At 43.7% G+C, this 19,158-nt stretch overlaps 1 protein-coding gene across 1 annotated transcript in view; it reads right to left on the minus strand.

Annotated features, from left to right (window-relative positions):
• The window catches only part of GLG1 (golgi glycoprotein 1), a 160,151-nt gene that overhangs the window by 13,194 nt on the left and 127,799 nt on the right, over window positions 1–19,158 (minus strand). The window contains exons 10-19 of the mRNA XM_023202437.1: window positions 18,737–18,838; window positions 15,944–16,097; window positions 13,395–13,532; window positions 10,607–10,693; window positions 8,422–8,484; window positions 7,235–7,348; window positions 6,177–6,265; window positions 5,123–5,240; window positions 3,951–4,043; window positions 1,542–1,679 (exon numbers count right to left, since the gene is read on the minus strand). Of these exons, the coding sequence (XP_023058205.1) occupies window positions 1,542–1,679; window positions 3,951–4,043; window positions 5,123–5,240; window positions 6,177–6,265; window positions 7,235–7,348; window positions 8,422–8,484; window positions 10,607–10,693; window positions 13,395–13,532; window positions 15,944–16,097; window positions 18,737–18,838 (1,096 nt within the window). The remainder of the gene's footprint in view (window positions 1–1,541; window positions 1,680–3,950; window positions 4,044–5,122; window positions 5,241–6,176; window positions 6,266–7,234; window positions 7,349–8,421; window positions 8,485–10,606; window positions 10,694–13,394; window positions 13,533–15,943; window positions 16,098–18,736; window positions 18,839–19,158) is intronic.

Raw genomic sequence — 19,158 nt, forward strand, 5'->3', positions numbered from 1 at the left:
ATCAGTTTTAGACTAGTAATAAACTCCATCTCTGTTCTGCTAATCCATGTCTTCAAGTGTCACAGTGTCTGATAAACTCTGGTTGAGACACTTGAGCATCGAGCCTCTCTTCCTAGTTCTGTTTCTAGTTCTCTAAAGTGTGTGATTACAATCTGCTGACATCTTCTTATTGAGACATGGATTGCTCACTGACTTTTTTTTTTTGAGGCGGAGTCTTGCTCTGTCGCCCAGGCTGAAGTGCGGTGGCCAGACCTCAGCTCACTGCAAGCTCCGCCTCCCGGGTTTACGCCATTGTCCTGCCTCAGCCTCCAGAGTAGCTGGGACTACAGGCACCCGCCACCTCGCCCGGCTAGTTTTTTGTATTTTTAGTGGAGACAGGGTTTTCACCGTGTTAGCCAGGATGGTCTCCATCTCCTGACCTCATGATCCGCCCGTCTCGGCCTCCCAAAGTGCTGGGATTACAGGCTTGAGCCACCGCGCCTGGCCTGCTCACTGACTTTCAGAAAATTTTCCAAAGCTCTTTCAGATCAGAGCCTGACATTTCCATTTCTACATATGACTCAATTTCATCAGGCCAATTAAAAAGACTTACACTGTAACTTTCAAAATTCTCTCTGGAATTTATTTGACAGTGTAAAAAGCAGCATTTTATTTTAAAGGAAAGCTGAAATAAAGGAGCATTCTTAGAATCTTTAAGTTTTTTAAAAAAACATTTTTTTCTTTTTTGAGACAGAGTCTTGCTCTGTCACTCAGGCTGGAGTGCAGTGGTGTGATCTGGCTCACTATAGCCTCCGCCTCCCGGGTTCGAGTGATTCTCCTGCCTCAGCCTCCTGAGTAGCTGGGACTACAGGCATGAGCCACCACACCCGGCTAATTTTTGTATTTTTAGTAGAGATGGGGTTTCACCATGTTGGCGAGGCTGGTCTCAAACTCCTGACCTCAGGTGATCCTCCTGCCTCGGCCTCTGAAAGTGCCGGGATTACAGGTGTGAACCATCGTGCCCGGCCAACCTTGAGTTTAGTGTACGTGTGGCGAGATCAAGGAACGGACATCTAGGTACTTAGGTCAGCCCTGCTGCAGGGAACATCTGCTGGAGGAGAGAATGAAGCAAAACAACCCGTAGAATAGAAAAATCTTCTGAAAGTGGGAGATGGATGATCAGGACACTAGATGGTGACTTTCTCAGTGTAGCTACCATGAACTGTCCTCAAAACCAATCATTTATTTATTGCACATCCATTTACTTGTGCTTCAGGTCACAGTAAGGTCAGTTATCCCAGTTCTGTGGTTTCCAAACTTGAGCCTGCATCAGAATCCCCTGGGGAGGCTGTTAAGACGGGCTTCGTGCTCTAATCCCAGAGTTTCTGATTCAGCAGATCTGGAGGGGGGGCCCAGGAACCCACAGGCTCCCAGGGGGTGCTGCTGCTGCTCGCCTAGGGACCACGCTTTGAGAAAGGTGAGCCTGAGGAAGTTGCTGCCATTGTTTGTGCTTTGTTGTTTTGCTGCTCACCCGTGCCCGGCCTTTGGTGTCAGCCCCTCACCTTTATCATCTGCTTGCAGACCCGCATGAGGGTGTAGTCTAGCTCTGGGTCCATCATCTCTGTCTCCTGCAGCTTAAATACTTTCTGGTGGCAGCGGGTGCTTAGCTGCTTCTTGTTTTCCTTCAGACATTCAATAATCTATGGCAAAAGAGTTACAGTCAAGTTAACAGATGTCAGGGACTGCTCATCCATGTGTTCTAATTAAGTATTCAGTTCCAGTGTGCCTCCCATTTCTCTATCCATTTCTCATTCCCAGGCAATAGGAATCAGGATTACATCACCAAAGATAAGGATTTACAACCCTAAAGCCGACAGCAAATCCAACTAGAGAAAAACTCGGGATGACCGGCAGGTTGTGCTGGAGTCTAATGGAAAAGAAACACACCCAGGATTTCTGGTTTCTTCTGCCTTCCAGAGCTGCTCCTTGTCCAGATTCCCTCTGGAGCACACAATAGGCTCTCTGCATTTTCCCGGAGCCAACAGCTCCAACTAGACAGTGGGCACAAACCAGGAGGTTCAATTCAATCCACTATTTACCACCTAAGAAAGACTACTGGATGCTAGATATGAATCAGACCCAATTCTCAGCCTGATAAAATCACAGTGGCACATGGCAAACTTACGTAAACAAGTAACTATGATTAAAAAAATATGAGCTATCACTCAAAATACAAAAGCATAAAATGTCATGAGATGAATTTTAAGACAGTGAATTAAGTATATCCTGAAATCTTCCCTTCCCTAAACCTTTAGATATCATGAAAAGAAGGAAAGCAGATGGGAAGGTGCAGCAGCTGGTGCTATAGCAGGAAGCCGTAAGACTTCTGGGAAATGCTCAAGGCATGGCCAATAATCACTAACTAGTTGAGGAACACTAATATCATTTTTTTTTTTTTTTTTTTTTGAGACGGAGTCTCGCTCTGTCGCCCAGGCTGGAGTGCAGTGGCCGGATCTCAGCTCACTGCAAGCTCCACCTCCCGGGTTTACGCCATTCTCCTGCCTCAGCCTCCCAAGTAGCTGGAACTACAGGCGCCCGCCACCTCGCCCGGCTAGTTTTTTGTATTTTTTTAGTAGAGACGGGGTTTCACCATGTTAGCCAGGATGGTCTCGATCTCCTGACCTCGTGATCCGCCCGCCTCGGCCTCCCAAAGTGCTGGGATTACAGGCTTGAGCCACCGCGCCCGGCCTGAGGAACACTAATATCATAAGAAAGATGATAAATAAAATGAACTAAGGAGTCAAAAACTGACGGAAAGGGGTAATAGAGCAATCAAAACAGAATTTTAAAATATATTAAAAATCCTCAGAACAACACAGAAGGCACGAGTAAATAAGAATCAAGAACAGGTAGTTATGAAAAGCAGCAACGAGAAAGCTAGGAAATGAAAAGCAAAACTTGATTGGTGGTCTCTCTAGAGTAGAATAGACAGAGCTGAAGAATAAATTATATGCTGGGAAACAGAATGAGGAATTACCTAAAATGCAGTACAAAGAAATGAAAAGTACCAAAGAAAAACTTAAAGAGACATGGAAGATGGACTCAGATGCTCCAATTGTCTAACAGGAGTTCCAGAAGGAAGGAAAGGCAAAGCAATATGTGAAAGAGCAATGATTGAGAATGTCCCAGAACTGAAGGAAGACACAGATTATGAGACTGAAAGAGCCAACCGGAAACACACACAAAACAAAAACCATACCTAATCACATCACACTGAAATTACAGACCATTACAGATAAAGAGAAGACTCTAAAACCTATCAGAAATCGATTAACCACAAAGCAACGAGACTTAGACTGACATCAGACTTTGCACCAGCAACAGTATGATACAAGAGGACGATGAAGTAATTATCTCAAAGGATGAAGACCCATGGCAATGCCCTTAACTAGAAGAGGTAGCCGAGTAGTAAGGAGAATATTTTTTTAAAAATCACTTGGTTTGTACTTCACTCCTGGCAATTCTGGATAGGGTCCTGTTTCTGTGCATTTAAAAAAAAAGTATCCTAGGAAATTCTCATGTGACGTCTAGTTAACAACTGCTGTCCAATAGGAACACAGCGAACAAACAGTTAATTTTGGAGGTGCAGAGCATTGAGAATGCTACAGAGGAGGAGGCATCTGAAGGATCATTAGGAGTTTACCAGGCAGACAAAGTAGGGAAGGATGAGGTAACCTGAAAGAGGGAAGAAAATGAATTAGTGAGGAGTGCAGGTGAAGAACTCAGGGAAACGCAGCCTGATGTAGCTTAAGGAGGGATGATTAGGTTGGAAGGGCTGAGATGGGTCCTGTCTCACCAGCAAAAAATTAATGACTAAAATGTTACCTTCTTATGGGCACCAGCTTTTGAGAAAAGATTAAATGTTACCTTAACATTACTTTTACAATTAAAAAAGAAAACCAAAAAGTTACCTGAGCATTGCCATACTGCACAGTGGAACAGTAGTTTTTGATGTCACTCTTGCAGGCTTCATATAGGTCTGGCTCCAGGCGGATGTCCTCTGTCTACATGAGGGAGCCAGCATGGAAAGGTGACTTTGATTTAGGCTGAAGATGTCAAATGTTCTATAGACTTATTTGATGATTGTATCTTGTCTAGTGACTCTGGCTTCTACCCAGCAAAGTGGCCTTGCAGCAAGAGAATCAGGCTTTACTTTCAATTCTGTCACCAACTAGCTACATGGCCTTGGACCTTCTTTGCAAAATAGAATGCCAAGTCTACTCTGAAACACCTGATCTAGTCCTTCACAGGACTGCTGAGATGTGAAAATCACTTTGGAAAGTCAAAATCATCAATAAATGTAGAGTTCTACTTTTATTATTACTTTAATGAAAGAGTTAGGCTCAAAGTTAGGGAACCAAATCTTTCAGCTTGAAATAAGTCTCTCTCTCTTTTTTTGAGAATCTCGCTCTGTCACCCAGGCTGGAGTACAGTGGCATCATCTCAGCTCACTGCAACCTCCATTCCTGGGTTTAAGAGATTCTCCTGCCTCAGTCTCCCAAGTAGCTGGGATTACAGGTATGTGCCACCATAGCTGGCTAAGTTTTGTATTTTTAGTAGAGATGGGGTTTCGTCATGTTGGCCAGGCTGGTCTTGAACTCCTGACCTCAAGTGATTCAATGACATTGGCCTCCCAAAGTGCTGGGATTACAGGCATGAGCCACCTCGCTGGCCTGTCTCTTTTAGTACAGGCAGGGGTTCATCACGTTGGCCAGGATGATTTTCAACTGCTGATCTCAAGCGATCCACCTGCCTTGGCCTCCCAAAATGCCTGGATTACCTGCATGAGCCACCGCGCCCAGCCCGAGGACATTACTGATCCAGTTATTGGATCACACGATTAGTTACAGCCTGTCTTACATAGCTGGACTTCCAGTTATATGTGGGAAGAAAGGTTTTATCATTCAAAATCAAAAGAATGACACAGGAAGCTAATGGTGGTATGGTAAAACTTTTGCACAGGAATTCAAGTCTTAACCATCACAGTAGTGGATAAAATGCCTCCCCTTTGCCCTAGCTTCTCCCCAGCTTTCCAAGCCCTGACCCACTGTGGTTTCTGGGAGCAGAGGCTGGGAGGCATTACCATCTCCAGCTCCTCCACGCGGAGCTGCCTGCGGCACTTCAGGGACACCCTGTGCTCCTTGGCTTCCTGTAGAGTGTCGTTGCGCACGGTCGTGCTCAGGCAGATCACCACGTCCACCCTGCAGGTGAAAAGAGAAGCTTGAAGCTGGCTGGAGCCTCACGAGGGCAGATGGCCTGAGAGCCAGGCTGCGGGGGGTGGTGGTCATACCATTAAAAATTCAAGATGCCCTTCTGGGGAATGTCCTTCCTGTAAGGCTTATGGTTTTTTTTTTCCCAGGGTGCTAAAAGCTGCAATTTGACTTGGGGTGTCATGAAAGGCAGGCAGCAGCGTGAAGACTGACTACATTCCTGACGGAAGGGGAAGCCAGACAGGGCACATGTATGCAAGGACAGTTCAACATGTGTGTTAAAAACATGTGACCACAGACGAATGCTGCTCTTAACTCTAGGACTGTACCTTTGATCTACTGTGAAACTCACTCCTGAAAGGTAGAGAAACCTGAGCAAACTGGGAATTTGGTTTATATGAGGGCAAGTGTTCTAGAAATGTCCCTTTCAAAGAGCAACATGGAAGAATTTGAGCAACCACGCTGAAAAAGCTTATCAGTTTCCTCATTAAGACTTAGTTCTTAAATGAATAAAGATTCTATTTTTTCACTAAATATCTAACCCAATACAAAAACTGCTGCACCTTAGACGAGATGACATAACGGGATGATGCAGGGAAGAAGTCAGTTCGCCTCTTTCACTCACACTGCACCCTGCTTCCCTAAGAACACAATCCAGCCCTACTTCATCAGTTAGATGGCTTAACTGGAAACATTAAAAATTAAAAATGCTCCTTTAGCCAATGGGACCTCCAGGTGAGAACTACCATCGCCAGATGCTCTGTGCAGGCAGTCCGAGTGTTTGTCATGCTATCAAAGGAGAGATGCAGGAGGCCTCCAGGGCTGACCCCACCAGGCAGCAGCAGGGCTGCCTAACATCTCGCATACTCATCCTGGAGCTAAGAGGGACTTCGGGAAGGTGGAATGAAACAACTATAAGCTACGTACTTCTTTTTTATGTTTGGGCAAAGCTTCAACACGTCCTCCTTGCAGGCCATTTTAAACTTGTAAGAAAACCGAAAATCCTTCATCTGCACCTGAAAGGTGAAGAGAAAGAAAGTCAGAAGTCTGGTGGCAACTTGTGGTCAGTAGTGGTAGGGGGCACTTTTTCATACAGCTCTCACAAGACCCTGCATGGCTTGCCCCACACCTGAGATATCACGACCTGCTCATCTCTCCAGTACTCCCCCGACAACAGGCCTGCCTCCCTCCCTCCCTCCCTCCTTCCTTCCATCTATCCTAAATAAAAATAGGACGTACATTTGGAAAAAAAAAAAAAAATTTTTTTTTTTTTTTTTGAAACAGAGCCTCTCTCTTGTCATCCAGGGTGGAGTGCAGTCATGCGATCTCAGCTCACTGCAACCTCTGCTTCCCGGGTTCAAGCGATTCTCCTGCCTCAGCCTCCTGAGTAGCTGGGATTACAGGCACCCACCATCATGCCTGGCTAATTTTGTATTTTTTGTAGAGACAGGGTTTCACCATGTTGGCCAGGCTGGTCTCGAGTTCCTGACCTCAGGTGATCAGCCTGCCTCAGCCTCCCAAAGTGCTGACATTACAGGCATGAGCCAACCACGCCTGGCTGGAAAAAATGATTTTTTTGTTGTTACTGTTGAGATGGAAGCTTGCTCTGTTGCCCAGGTTGGACTGCAGTGATCTCAGCTCACTACAACCTCCGCCTCCCAGGTTCAAGCAATTCTCCTGCCTCAGCCTTTCAAACAGCTGGGATTACAGATGCGTGCCACCATGCCTGGCTAATTTTGTATTTTCAGTAGAGATGGAGTTTCACCATGTTGCCCAGATTGGTCTCGAACTCCTGGCCTCAGTGATCCACCCACCTCAGCCTCCCAAAGTGCTGGGATTACAGGCATGAGCCACCGTGCCTGGCTGGAAAAAAATTTTTAACAGAAAAATTTTTATCAGAGGTGCTCTGATGTTCCAAAAAAGGAAGGGATTCAGTCACCATCCAGGCAGCTATGATGGGAAATCGGCAGCCAGGTGTCACTGACCAGCTGGAAGTGGGTGACTCCGATGGCACACTTCTCATTCATGTCCTTCTGGTGTTTGTTCTGTATCAGACACTCCATTAGGTCCCCAGAGTCTATCTGGTTATCTGCCACATCCTGGGAGAGACAGCATGCATTTACACTTCATTGGTAACAATTAATGAACAAAACTTGTAGCCCAGTCTGAAATAAATGCAAGCAGGGTTGATTCTAGAAGCTCTCACAAAAAAAAAGACACACCATAAATCGTAATCAAAATAAGTGTGAGGAATCACAACAGTATACATTCAGTGGCATAAAACTGACACAGCACTGTGTTCCGAATGAGACAAGAATATATGCTTTTTTTTCAGTTTCCCAAAAGCAGCTGGCTTTTGGGATAATATCTAACATAGCCTCCCAACTGTCAGATCCTAAAGGTTCCTGGGTATGTTTCACTTCCACAATTTAAGTAGTTCAGTAAATAAATATGAAATAATCAGAATTCACTCAATATTGAGGTACTAGGAGACAGTTGGAAGGAGGAGCCACTATTACTGCTAACAATTCCTGGACTGATGATAACAATTCTTATGCTGATGTACTGGAATCAACTCTGCCACACTAATGGGGGCTTCCGTGTTCCATCTCTTCTTAAAAAGGGCAACTCAGTAACTGCTGCCAGCCACAAACTTGCTTTTACCCACAAAAGTTAATCAAACACAGCTTCCAGAATGGTGGCACCTCTCTCTTGATCTTGTTTACTTTTTCTTTTTTCTTTCAGACAGGGTCTCACTCTGTTGCCCAGACTGGAGTGCAGTGGCACAATCACGGCTCACTGTAGCCTTGACCTCCTGAGCTCAAGAGATCCTCCCCCCTCTGCTGCCTGAGTAACTGGAACTACAGGTGTGCACCACCACGCTCAGTTACTTTTTTCTATTTTTTGTAGAGACAGAGTTTTGCCAAGTTGCCCAGGCCAGTCTTGAAATCCTGGGCTCAAGTGATCTGCCCTCCTTGGCTTCAAAGTGCTGGGATTACAGGTATTGGTCACCACACCTGGGCCGTTTACATTTTTAATTTTAACTTGTTAAAGCTGGCTAACACTCAAGAGTAATACATGCTGAAGACAGAGATGAGTCCGAGATACTCAGGGCAGAGTCCCTGTGAATTTGTTTCTGTTTTTAACCCTTGCCCCTCCAGATATCACTTACGTGGCAAAAGTTCTGAATTATGGGCTCACAGGCTCTCATCAGCAAAGCTTCTATTTGAATATCCTGTAGAAGATTAAATATATTAATGTTTCTGCTTTAGAAAGACCTGGGGTGGAGGAGGAGCAGTTTCTCTTTCTGAATCAGTAATATCTGATGGGCAAATAATCTAAAATATACTTTTGGAAACGATTCTAGTATTTGAAGTAGATAGCCTCAGAATAAATATAGAACTCCTCCTCTGTTTTACTTTGAAAGGCAAATTTTTAGAGGCATATTCCCTTTCGGCCTGAACAAATGAGAAGGCAGAATTAAGAAAAGTGAGGTAAAAACCCATGTGGCAATAACATTAGAGTATGCAAAGCCTTTGGAGATTTTCCCAAAATGCTAAGCAGTTCAAAATGAAAACAGGGGTAACTGATATCCATCTTCAGTTTATAAGCTCATAAGCCAGAGCACTGCCCTCAAAGCAGATGCCAAACCACTGTTTCTGGGGAACACATACTAATAATGCCTTTAAACAGAGAAACCCGTGCAACACTAGCTCCTGAAAAAACACCTTCCTTTAAAGAGCTATACACTCAGACTGCTCTCATAAGTCCATGATGACAATAAGAATGTGAGAGGAGATGACAAAATGAGAGAAGGCAATGAACTTCTGAAAACTAGAAAGCAAAAAAGAACTGGTTGAGAAATGTAATTTTATGTAATGCCAATTTTGACAATTCAAATAGAGTACTAAAAGGTTTAAGACAAAATGATAGTTCCCCACTTCTCTGATTTCTGGCCCCACAAAATAACTTTAACATTTTTAGCTGCCCTCCTCTGTATTTCTAAATAACATCCCAGTGCTTTATGAGGGTTCCTAATCCCTTTTTTTTTTTTTTTTTTTGTAGAGACGGAGTCTGGCTCTGTGGCCCAGGCGGGAGTGCAATGTCACAATCTCAGCTCACTGTAAGCTCCCCTTCCTGGGTTCAAGTGATTCTCCTGCCTCAGCCTCCCAAGTACCTGGCACTACAGGCGCCTGCCACCACGCCCAGATAATTTTTGTATTTTTAGTAGAGACAGGGTTTTACCATGTTGGCCAGGATGGTCTTGATCTTTTTTTTTTTTGAGACGGAGTCTTGCTCTGTTGCCCAGGCTGGAGTGCAGTGGTGTGATCTCGGCTCACTGCAAGCTCCACCTCCTGTGTTCACGCCATTCGCCTGCCTCAGCCTCCCGAGTAGCTGGGACTACAGGTGCCCACTACCACGCCTGGCTAATTTTTTTGTATTTTTAGTAGAGACAGGGTTTCACCCTGTTAGCCAGGATGGTCTTGATCTTCTGACCTCGTGATCCACCTGCCTCAGCCTCCCAAAGTGCTGGGATTACAGGTGTGAGTCACTGCGCCTGGCCTCTAATCCCATTTTAAAAATATTTTAGTGGGTTTCAGGATGGAACAGGGATAAACATATGTATTCAATCTTCCATGCTTAGCTGGGAGTCCCCAGCTTTTATGTTATGAAACACACAAACATTACCAAATGACCTAACTAAAAGAGCAAGGGATGAGAGAAGGGGAATGTGTAGATTGCTCTTGAATGTGACTATGATGTGAAGTACACTTGCTATTTATTTATTTTTTTTTGAGACAGAGTTTTCCCCTCTGTTGCCCAGGCTGGAGTGCAGTGGTACAATCTCTGCTCACTGCAACCTCCACCACCCGGGTTCAAATGATTCTCCTGCCTCAGCCTCCCAAGTACCTGGCACTACAGGTGTGTGCCACCACACCCAGCTAAATTTTGTATTTTTAGTAGAGATGGGGTTTCACCATGTTGGCCAGGATGATCTCAATCTCTTGACCTTGTGATCTGCCTGCCTCGGCCTGCTAGGATTACAGGCGTGAGCCACCACCACACAGCTGCTATCTTAAGGGGGAAAGAGAGGCAAGTCTAATGACTATGATAAATCTAATTTATGAAGAAAACCAAAGGGCTACAGAGAGTGTTGTTCTAGAGAAACGAGGGAACGGGCTCACAAAGCAACACAATATACTTCTTTATAAAGCTAATATGGAGAATCTGATCAGGTTTCTTTTGATTGACAGCGAATCTGCACTCTCAGGAGTCTAGAAACAGAAGAACCAAATGAAAAAGGCCAGGATGCTGGCAGCCACTCTCCTCTAATGAGTAAGCTGCATACCACTTACCTCTGATTCTAACTCAGTGAGGTTGCCAACTACATCTCTACACTCCACCACCAAGTCATCCAGATGGTCCTGGAGGCACTCCAGCTCCTGCAAACATAAAGGCAAGCCACTGGCATTTATCAGTCACATACACGAACAAGAGAAGGGGACATCAGTGTCATGACACTTCCCTTTTCAGTGGTCCTTCTTTCTCTTTTTTTTAAAACTACCTCACTGAACAGGACACAAAAGTTTTGCTTAATTCCCCAGACTAAGATTGTTGAAAAGGTAATTACTTGATGTAGCAGGCTGGTTATGAGGGCCGAGTGGGTACAAGAGCCATGCAAAGGCTGAGCACGGTGACTCACGCCTGTGATCCCAGCACTTTGGGAGGCTGAGGTGGGTGGATCACTTGGGGTCAGGAGTTCGAGACAAGCCTGGCCAACATGGTGAAACCCCTTCCCTACTAAAAATACAAAAATTAGCCGGGTGTGGTGGCGTGCGCCTGTAATCCCAGCTACTCAGGAGACTAAGGCAAGAGAATCACTTGAACCCAAGAGGCGGAGGCTGCAGTAAGCCAAGATCGTGTCACTGCACTCCAGCCTGGGCAGCAAGACTGAAACTCCGTCTCAAAAAACAAAACAACACAAAAAAAGAGCCGTGCAAATCCCGCAGAAGGCCAAATCTACAAGTGCAAGGAGAATCAATCTTCAATTGTCCTCAAAGTCTAAAAACCTTATCAGGCCTTGATTCCATTTTTAATCTGTGCTTTGATAATTTGTCACCTCGCATTTTAAATGTGCACTTTAATAATGATCATCAGACAAATTCATAGTGAAGAGCACAGATTATTTTAAGACTCTTTATTGGCAAAGTAACTGGGGACCAGGGGACTGGAACACAGGATAGAACTGATAGCTCCTGCAAGTCAGATCTGGGATTCTAACTCCAGTATACGTCAAAAGGGTCCTCTGAAGAAAAACAAGTGAACACACTGGGGTTTGGGTAGCTAAAAGCTATCTTGTCTGGGCTTTGGACACCAAGCTGGAGCTGTCTGTAGCATTCATCTATTACTATGCCTTCTAGAGGTTTACAGGTTTAGAGGTTTCAAGTATAATATCAGCTCGCTTTCACAAAGCGTATCACCAGCTATTTCTCAGCAAAGTGCGCTGTTTGAAGGATCAAGTTTAACTTACTATTATGCAAGAATCTCTCTGTTTCAGAATTAGAATGTAAGGGGAAGAGAAGAGTTGAAGGAACTACGCAACAGCCAGAATGGAAGAAGAAGAAAAAGAAAAGCTAAGGGAAAACACACTAAACTTTTGGGAGTAAAATAAATGGCTAAAAGAAAGATCCTATTAATAGAATCCTGGCTGGTTGCAGTGGCTCACATCTGTAATCCCAGCACTTTGGGAGGCCGAGACGGGTGGATTGCCTGAGCTCAGGAGTTTGAGACCAGCCTGGGTAACATGGTGAAACCCTGTCTCTACTAAAATACAAAAAATGAGGTGGGTGTGGTGGCAGGTGCCTGTAATCCCAGCTACTCAGGAGTCTGGGGCCCGAGAATTGCTTGAACCCGGGAGGCAGAGGTTGCAGTGAGCCGAGAACTCTGTCTCAAAAACAACAAAAAAAGAAAAGTTCTTAAGTTTAGCTTCTCCACGATGGGCTGCAATGTAGTGCAGCTTTCTAAAGTTTACTTTACTGGGGGTTCTAAAGGAAACTATTCGCTAGGATTCCAAATCACCATATCCCTTGTTTCATTGGACAACTATAAGCATTTTCTAATAATATACCCAACAGAATTGTAGCAGGCTCAGGAAACAGACTGCCGAACATGATAGTCCTATGTTCAACAGATCTGAGTAGGCAACCACGTTTCTCCTTTAAAATGTCCAATTCCTGTATGTGTGACTTTTTCATACTGTACTTTCAGATGGGGTTTTGTAGTGGTACAAATGGAACCCAGAAACCTGAGTTCACTCCTTGAGTATTTATGTGGCTTTAAACACGCAGCTATTCCTACTGCTGAGTATCCTGCATTCAGATGGAAGACAGCTAGCTTCCCATATAACCTGCAGTCATGCATCTTTCCTTCTTTCCCTTAAACTGGGACACAGTCCTAAGGAGCCAGTCACAGCACGCAGGGAATTCTTGGGAGCTGCTCCTTCCCTCTGCTTCCTAGATGCAGAGGCTATATAATGAACTGAATTTTAGGTTAAGGAAATATATATACTTAACTTCACTGAGCTTCAATTAGTCAACCGGGGGACAAAAAATTCCATTTCTAAATGTTTTGTGGGACTGTTCTAGGGCATGCTCACTATTCATGCAGACCAGCACTCACATATGCACAGATTTACACCCTGCTTATCTCAAAAGGACTTAATGGAGAAAATGAATTAAAAGTGAGTAAAATGAATAAAGATGAGAAACAACAAAACTAAGTTAAGAGGATGTGAAATGGAGCCAACAGTAAGCTTACTACAAAAATGCCTACCATGAAATCTTATATACCTGGAAGAGGCAGGCCATAGCTTTGGCTCTAGAAGTTTTAAGAAGCAATAGGAAAAGGAAAAATAATCAATTACAAAATACAATAACCATAATGCAAAGACAAACTCGCTGCCAACTATTCCTGATACAAAGACCAGAGAGAAAATTTTCCTGAGAATGTCTTCCAGAGCAAATATTGAATAACACAACAAATCATGTCTGTAAGAGAGATGGATTTTATGGTGTTTGTACTCTGCATAAAACGTTAAACATTATCATCATTATTGTAAGATAAACAGAAAGTGATGTCACCTACCTGTCCAGTCTCTGTTTTCTCACTGCACCATTTTCCCAGATCAATCAGGCACTTATCCTGGAGGGCAGGATCCAGCTTGACGTCCATGGCACGCTGGTGTAGGATCCTTTGGACTTCAGCTCGGCACTCCCGTGAGAGCTGCATGAGAAAAAATGAGCTAAATACTTGAAAGGTTAACAAAACAAAAACACAAAGATATGAGATAAACCAGTTATGAGAAAACTAACAAATAACCCTGAATTTTATCTTTCAAATTTTATACCTCAAATATCTTCCAGAATAAAAATGAAATGTTGTGGCCAGGTGCGGTGGCTCACACCTGTAATCCCAGCACTTTGGGAGGCTGAGGCGGGTGGATCACCTGAGGTGGGGAGTTTGAGACCAGCCTGACCAACATGGAGAAACTCCGTCTCTACTAAAAATATGAAATCAGCCAGGCATAGTGGCACATGCCTGTAATCCTAGCTACTCGGGAGGCTGAGGCAGAAGAATCACTTGAATCCGGGAGGTGGAGGTTGTGGTAAGCCGAGATTGCACCACTGCACTCCAGCCTGGGAAACAAGAGTGAAACTCTGTCTCAAAAAAACAAATTAAAAAAATAAATAAAATGTGCAGGAGGCTTCAAAAAGCCCCTGTCTTTAGGAATGCAATTATACATATTCAGCAGTTTCTAATATAATATATAAAACAACATTCCTTTATGAGAGTATCCTGATACAAGTGAACTGGCTTCATTCAGACTAGGTTAGTTGGAAAGTTTTGGGTTTGCTGTTTTGTTTAGCAAAACTAATTTGTCAGTCTATGAACGCCAAGTAGAAGGTCAGATCCAATTCAAGACAGCATATATACTTGATTCAGGAGAAATGAGTTCAAAATGACCTATATCAGGAAAAGCAGGAAAATGTAGATATAACAGTTTTGATGAGACAGGACTAGACTCTTCTGGATGAGCTATGCAGAATTAGCAGAGGGTAAAGCAGGTGAAAACTAATATTTTTCCAAGGGCCATGACAAAGCTGTTAGTGACAGGTACAGTTAGTCTCTCCTGCAAAAAAGAAAAAAAAGCCAGCATACCTGGGGCAGGAGGGATGGAAAGTAACTGTTTAATGAACACAGGGTTTCCTTTTGGAGTCACGGAGTGTTTTGAAACTAGATAGACATGATGACCACAAAACACCGTAAATGTTGAACCCAGGAGGCGGAGATTGTGGTGAGCCAAGATCGTGCCACTGCACTCCAGCCTGGTCCAACAAAAGCAAAACTCCATTTCAAAAAAAAAAAAAGGTTAATTTGGCCGAGTGTGGTGGCTCATGCCTGTAATCCAAGCCCTCTAGGAGGCCCAGGTGGGTGGATCACCTGAGGTCAGGAGTTCAAGACCAACCTGGCCAACATGGTGAAACCCCATCTCTATTAAAAATACAAAAAAAAAAAAAAAAATTAGCAAGACGTTATGGCAGGCACCTGTAATCCCAGCTACTCGGGAGGCTGAGGCAGGAGACTCGCTCAAACCCAGGAGGAAGAGGTTACAGTGAGCCAAGATCGCACCACTGCACTCCAGCCTGGCTGACAGAGTGAGACTTTGTCTCAAAAAAAAAAAAAAAAAAGATTAATTTTATGTCATGTGAATTTCACTTCAATTAAAAAGAAAAAAGAAAAGAAAACTAGCACCCCAGACTCCAACTCTTTCTTATTTAAAAGAGAAGAAACCTACCCTCTCACTATAGTGACTAGAAAGATGCCAGGATTTGGGAGCCCCCATGATTAATGAGAGGCTCATTACATGGAAAAAAAAAATAACAACAAATTCCCAGTTTTCTTACACAGCAGTATAAACACTGGGTTAGGGTACAGCAACTATGCCATTTCCTTCTGAGTCCCCTCATTCTGGATGCCAGGCTTTTACATTAAGCTCAGAAGGGTATTTCTAAGGATGGATGAGAAGTGATACCGTCTCAACTCTCTGGAACAAAGGCAGGACTGATAATGGAGCACCTCAGAAGGTAGAGAAAGCCATCGTGGAGAACAAGTGCATGTCAGTGCACCCCGGGAAGCAGCCGATGCTGCCGAGAGCCAAGCACACACAAACATCCCAACAAAAGGCAGCAGTTGGGGCAGACAAATACCAAGAGATTGAGGTATGGAGGTTTCTGCTCCAACCAGTCCATGGGCAGACAATGCGAATGTGTTCGCCTGCCAAGAGGAGAAGCCTAAAAGTCATTTCTGGCCTGGCTAAAAGCTTCTAACGGATCCTTAAACCTAAATAAAGTTAGGACAGCAGAATTTAATTGTCCATTTGTGATTCAGATTTTGGGAATTAAAAAAAAAATCTGGAAATCTTCCCCCACCCACTTTGTTTAAAACATAAAATCAGATGATAGAAACTGGTAGGGCAACTCCAAGAGCACTCATGGAATGAAGAAGTTTCTAGAAATGCAGCAATCCTCTCCCCGCAAGTTTTCCTAAGACGACTAAAATCTGAAGAACATATAGCAAACAATTTAAAAACCAAATGACAATAAGAAGAAATGAAGTCGATATTCACTGCATACCCTCCTTCCCTGTTCCTCAGTGCGGTAGGCGTGTCTGTATAAACAAGAGAACACAGCTCCCTGAGGCATAAATTCACTGGTCTCATTCCAACCGTGGGTGTGGCAAAGACGAGAAGCATCTCCCTGGCACTTGCGGTATAGGACAGGGTCCAGCCTATAAGGTTAAGAGTTAAAAGACAACCACTAATTAACAGACATTTCCTTCTAACACAGGCTAAGGGTTTTTACAAGGTGCTTGCTTGTATACTCATTGATAATCACTTCCGGGGCGTGGAGACAGAAGATATGTAAAAGTATATTCCTGAATTTTTTTTTTTTTTTTTGACACAGCATCTCTCAATCTGTCACTCAGGCTGGAGTGCAGTGGCGCTATCTTGGCTCAGTGGAACCTCTGCCCCCGGGGCTTGAAAGCAATCCTCCCACCTCAGCCTCCCAAGTAGCTGGGGCAACAGGCACACACCAGGCTCTTTTTTGACATTTTTGGTAGAGACAGTCTCGCCATGTTGTCCCGGCAGGTCTCAAACTCTTGAGTTCAAGCAATCAGCCTGCCTTGGCCTCGCAAATTGCTGGGATTACAGGCATAAGCCACTGCACCCGGCCATGAATTCTGTTCTTAATGAACACACAGTAGTCAGCACTGTGGGAGGCTTAGGCAGGAGGATAACTTTCTATACAAGTTTGTTAACCTTCTACAGAAGATTTAGATTCTCTCTCAAAGATATCTTGGCTTTGTTAGATACCTAACATTTTAATAACAGACTTAGCACTCACATGCCCTGGTTGAAAACAGAAAACTAGAGCTGTAGCCAATACCAGGCAATTCACAACTTTTTACTTAATACTTTTTACTAAACACCTTTTTCTAAGTAGGAATGAAGTTCAATCCTATGTAATATATTAGATTCAGTAAGATCAGGAAATGGTAAGATAGATAGTCTCCTATTCAGTTTTCTCTCTTCTTCCTGTGCAAGGTGCCCCCTTGCACAGGAAGTAATCTTTTTGGTTACTTGAGTGTGCTTATCAATTCATGAGCCTTGACATTTAACTCTGAATCTGGAGACTGTAGATTAGACAATGAGCCTGCTTCCCCAAATCAGACCAGGGCATGCTTAATTCTGTCCATGTTATATTGTCAACTTTGGTAGAGGGCTAGTTAATGGGAGAAAAAAGCTAATATTTAATGAGGGACTATTAAGAACTAATATTTAGGGCTGGGCACGGTGGCTCACGCCTGTAATCCCAGCACTTTGGGAGGCTGAGACAGGCGGATCACGAGGTCAGGAGATCAAGACCATCCTGGCCAGCAAGGTGAAACCCCGTCTCTACTAAAAATACAAAAATTAGCTGGGCATGGTGGCACACACCTGTAATCCCAGCTACTCAGGAAGCTGAGGCAGAAGAATTGCTTGAACCAGGGAGTGGGAGGTTGCAGTGAGTCAAGATCCCCACTGCACTCCAGTCTGGTGACAGAGTGAGACTCCATCTCAAAACAAAACAAAACAAAACAAACAAACAAAAAACCTAATATTTAATGAGTAACTATGCAGAACTTTTTTTTTATTATTATGGGGGAAGGAATTAAAGAGGAGAAAATGTGATTTTGATTAAGGCAATACACTCAGTAGACTATTTAGGCTTAGATGGCCTGAGTAAGCGAAGGGAAATTACAGCCAAGCTTTCTGTAGTCCTTTCCAGAGCTAATTTGAAGGAACAGAAGTAAGAATACACTGAATCTTCAAGTAATCTCTTTCTAGTGAAGTATGTGGGCAAACCACACATACACATTTTTTGAGATAGGGTCTCACTGTTAGCATGCAGTGGCATGATCACAGCTCACTGTAACCTACAGCTCCTGGGCTCAAGTAAATCTCCTGCTTCAGCCTCCCGAGTAGCTAGGACTACAGGTGCACACTGACATACCTGTATGGCTAATTTTTTTTAGTTTTTGTAGAGACCAGGTCTTGTTATGTTGACCAGGCTGGCCTTAAACTGCTGGCCTCAAGCAATCCTCCTGCCTAGGCCTCCCAAACTGCTGGGATTATAGGTGTGAGCCACCGCGCCTGGCCAAAGTATATATTAATCACCAAAAATAGTTAACTACCACACCATGGTGGCTTAACAACCGAATGGAGAAGCCACTGAACTTGAAAGGCTACAGAAACAGTCGGATCCAGTACTGGCTGCTTTGGAGGTAAGGAGAGAAAGCAAGATACAGAAAGAGGAGGGGAATGGCAGCCAATGAACTTAGTGATTCTGGCTGTAATACAGATCCTTCTCCCAGTTCATCCTCCCACCCCCGCCGCTTTTTGTTAACAGAATGAGAGGGAAATTAGAGAATCAACTTGTCACTTACTGACAAAAACCTCTTAAGACAGACTTAATTCAATAATTCTGAATAAATAAAAGCAAATTCCCATATCCACTGCAAATCAATAAAAATACAACTACACTATTATCTTCTTAGAGACATATCTGAAGGCACTTTTGCCACCCCCACAGGTACCATAGTTCTTACTAGACACATCTTTGTAGTATCAGAAACATTTTGACCCTGACTTCCAAAGTAGTGGTGAACAAGGATGTGTGGCACAGGCTGGTAGCGGGCCGACTCTGCTTTTAGATAATGTTCTGCAAGTGATAAAGAATAGTTTTTCAGGGGATTGGAGTGTGTTAGCTGTACCAGAACTGAACAAAAAGAGTTTCCTACTGATTATTTTAATAAATACAGGTAATTATGACTACAGAGGAGAACAGGCTAAGGCAATACATTTACTTTGGCTTCAAAATACTCACTTCCAATCCCGGGAGATGAAATACTGCAGCTCTAAAAGACGGTGTTCACAATCTTCCACCATCTTCTCTGTGTATAAATGTTCCATCAGGCAGGACAAGATCCTAGCCATAAAATGGGTAAAATTGTAACAAGAGGGAAGTGTTCAGAACTCTATGTCAATATAATATTTCCCTGGTCCATAGAAGAAGTCTTTTAGTTATTTTCTTAGGGCAATCAGATTTATTTTTCTGAGAATCACTCAAGTTAACTGAATCTGACAGTGGTTATGCCTTCGATCAACTTTAGAGCCACTCAGCACTTAAGACTCTGCATGCACAAGAGCAGTGTGCAGCTGCTGTATTTTTAACTGGTTATGAAAACTTTCCAACACACAAAGAAGTAGAGAATCATGTAACAGCCACCTTCCCATAACTTTATCAAT

The sequence above is a fragment of the Piliocolobus tephrosceles genome, chromosome 17 (genome assembly GCF_002776525.5).
Source record: "Piliocolobus tephrosceles isolate RC106 chromosome 17, ASM277652v3, whole genome shotgun sequence".
NCBI classification, from domain to species: domain Eukaryota; kingdom Metazoa; phylum Chordata; class Mammalia; order Primates; family Cercopithecidae; genus Piliocolobus; species Piliocolobus tephrosceles.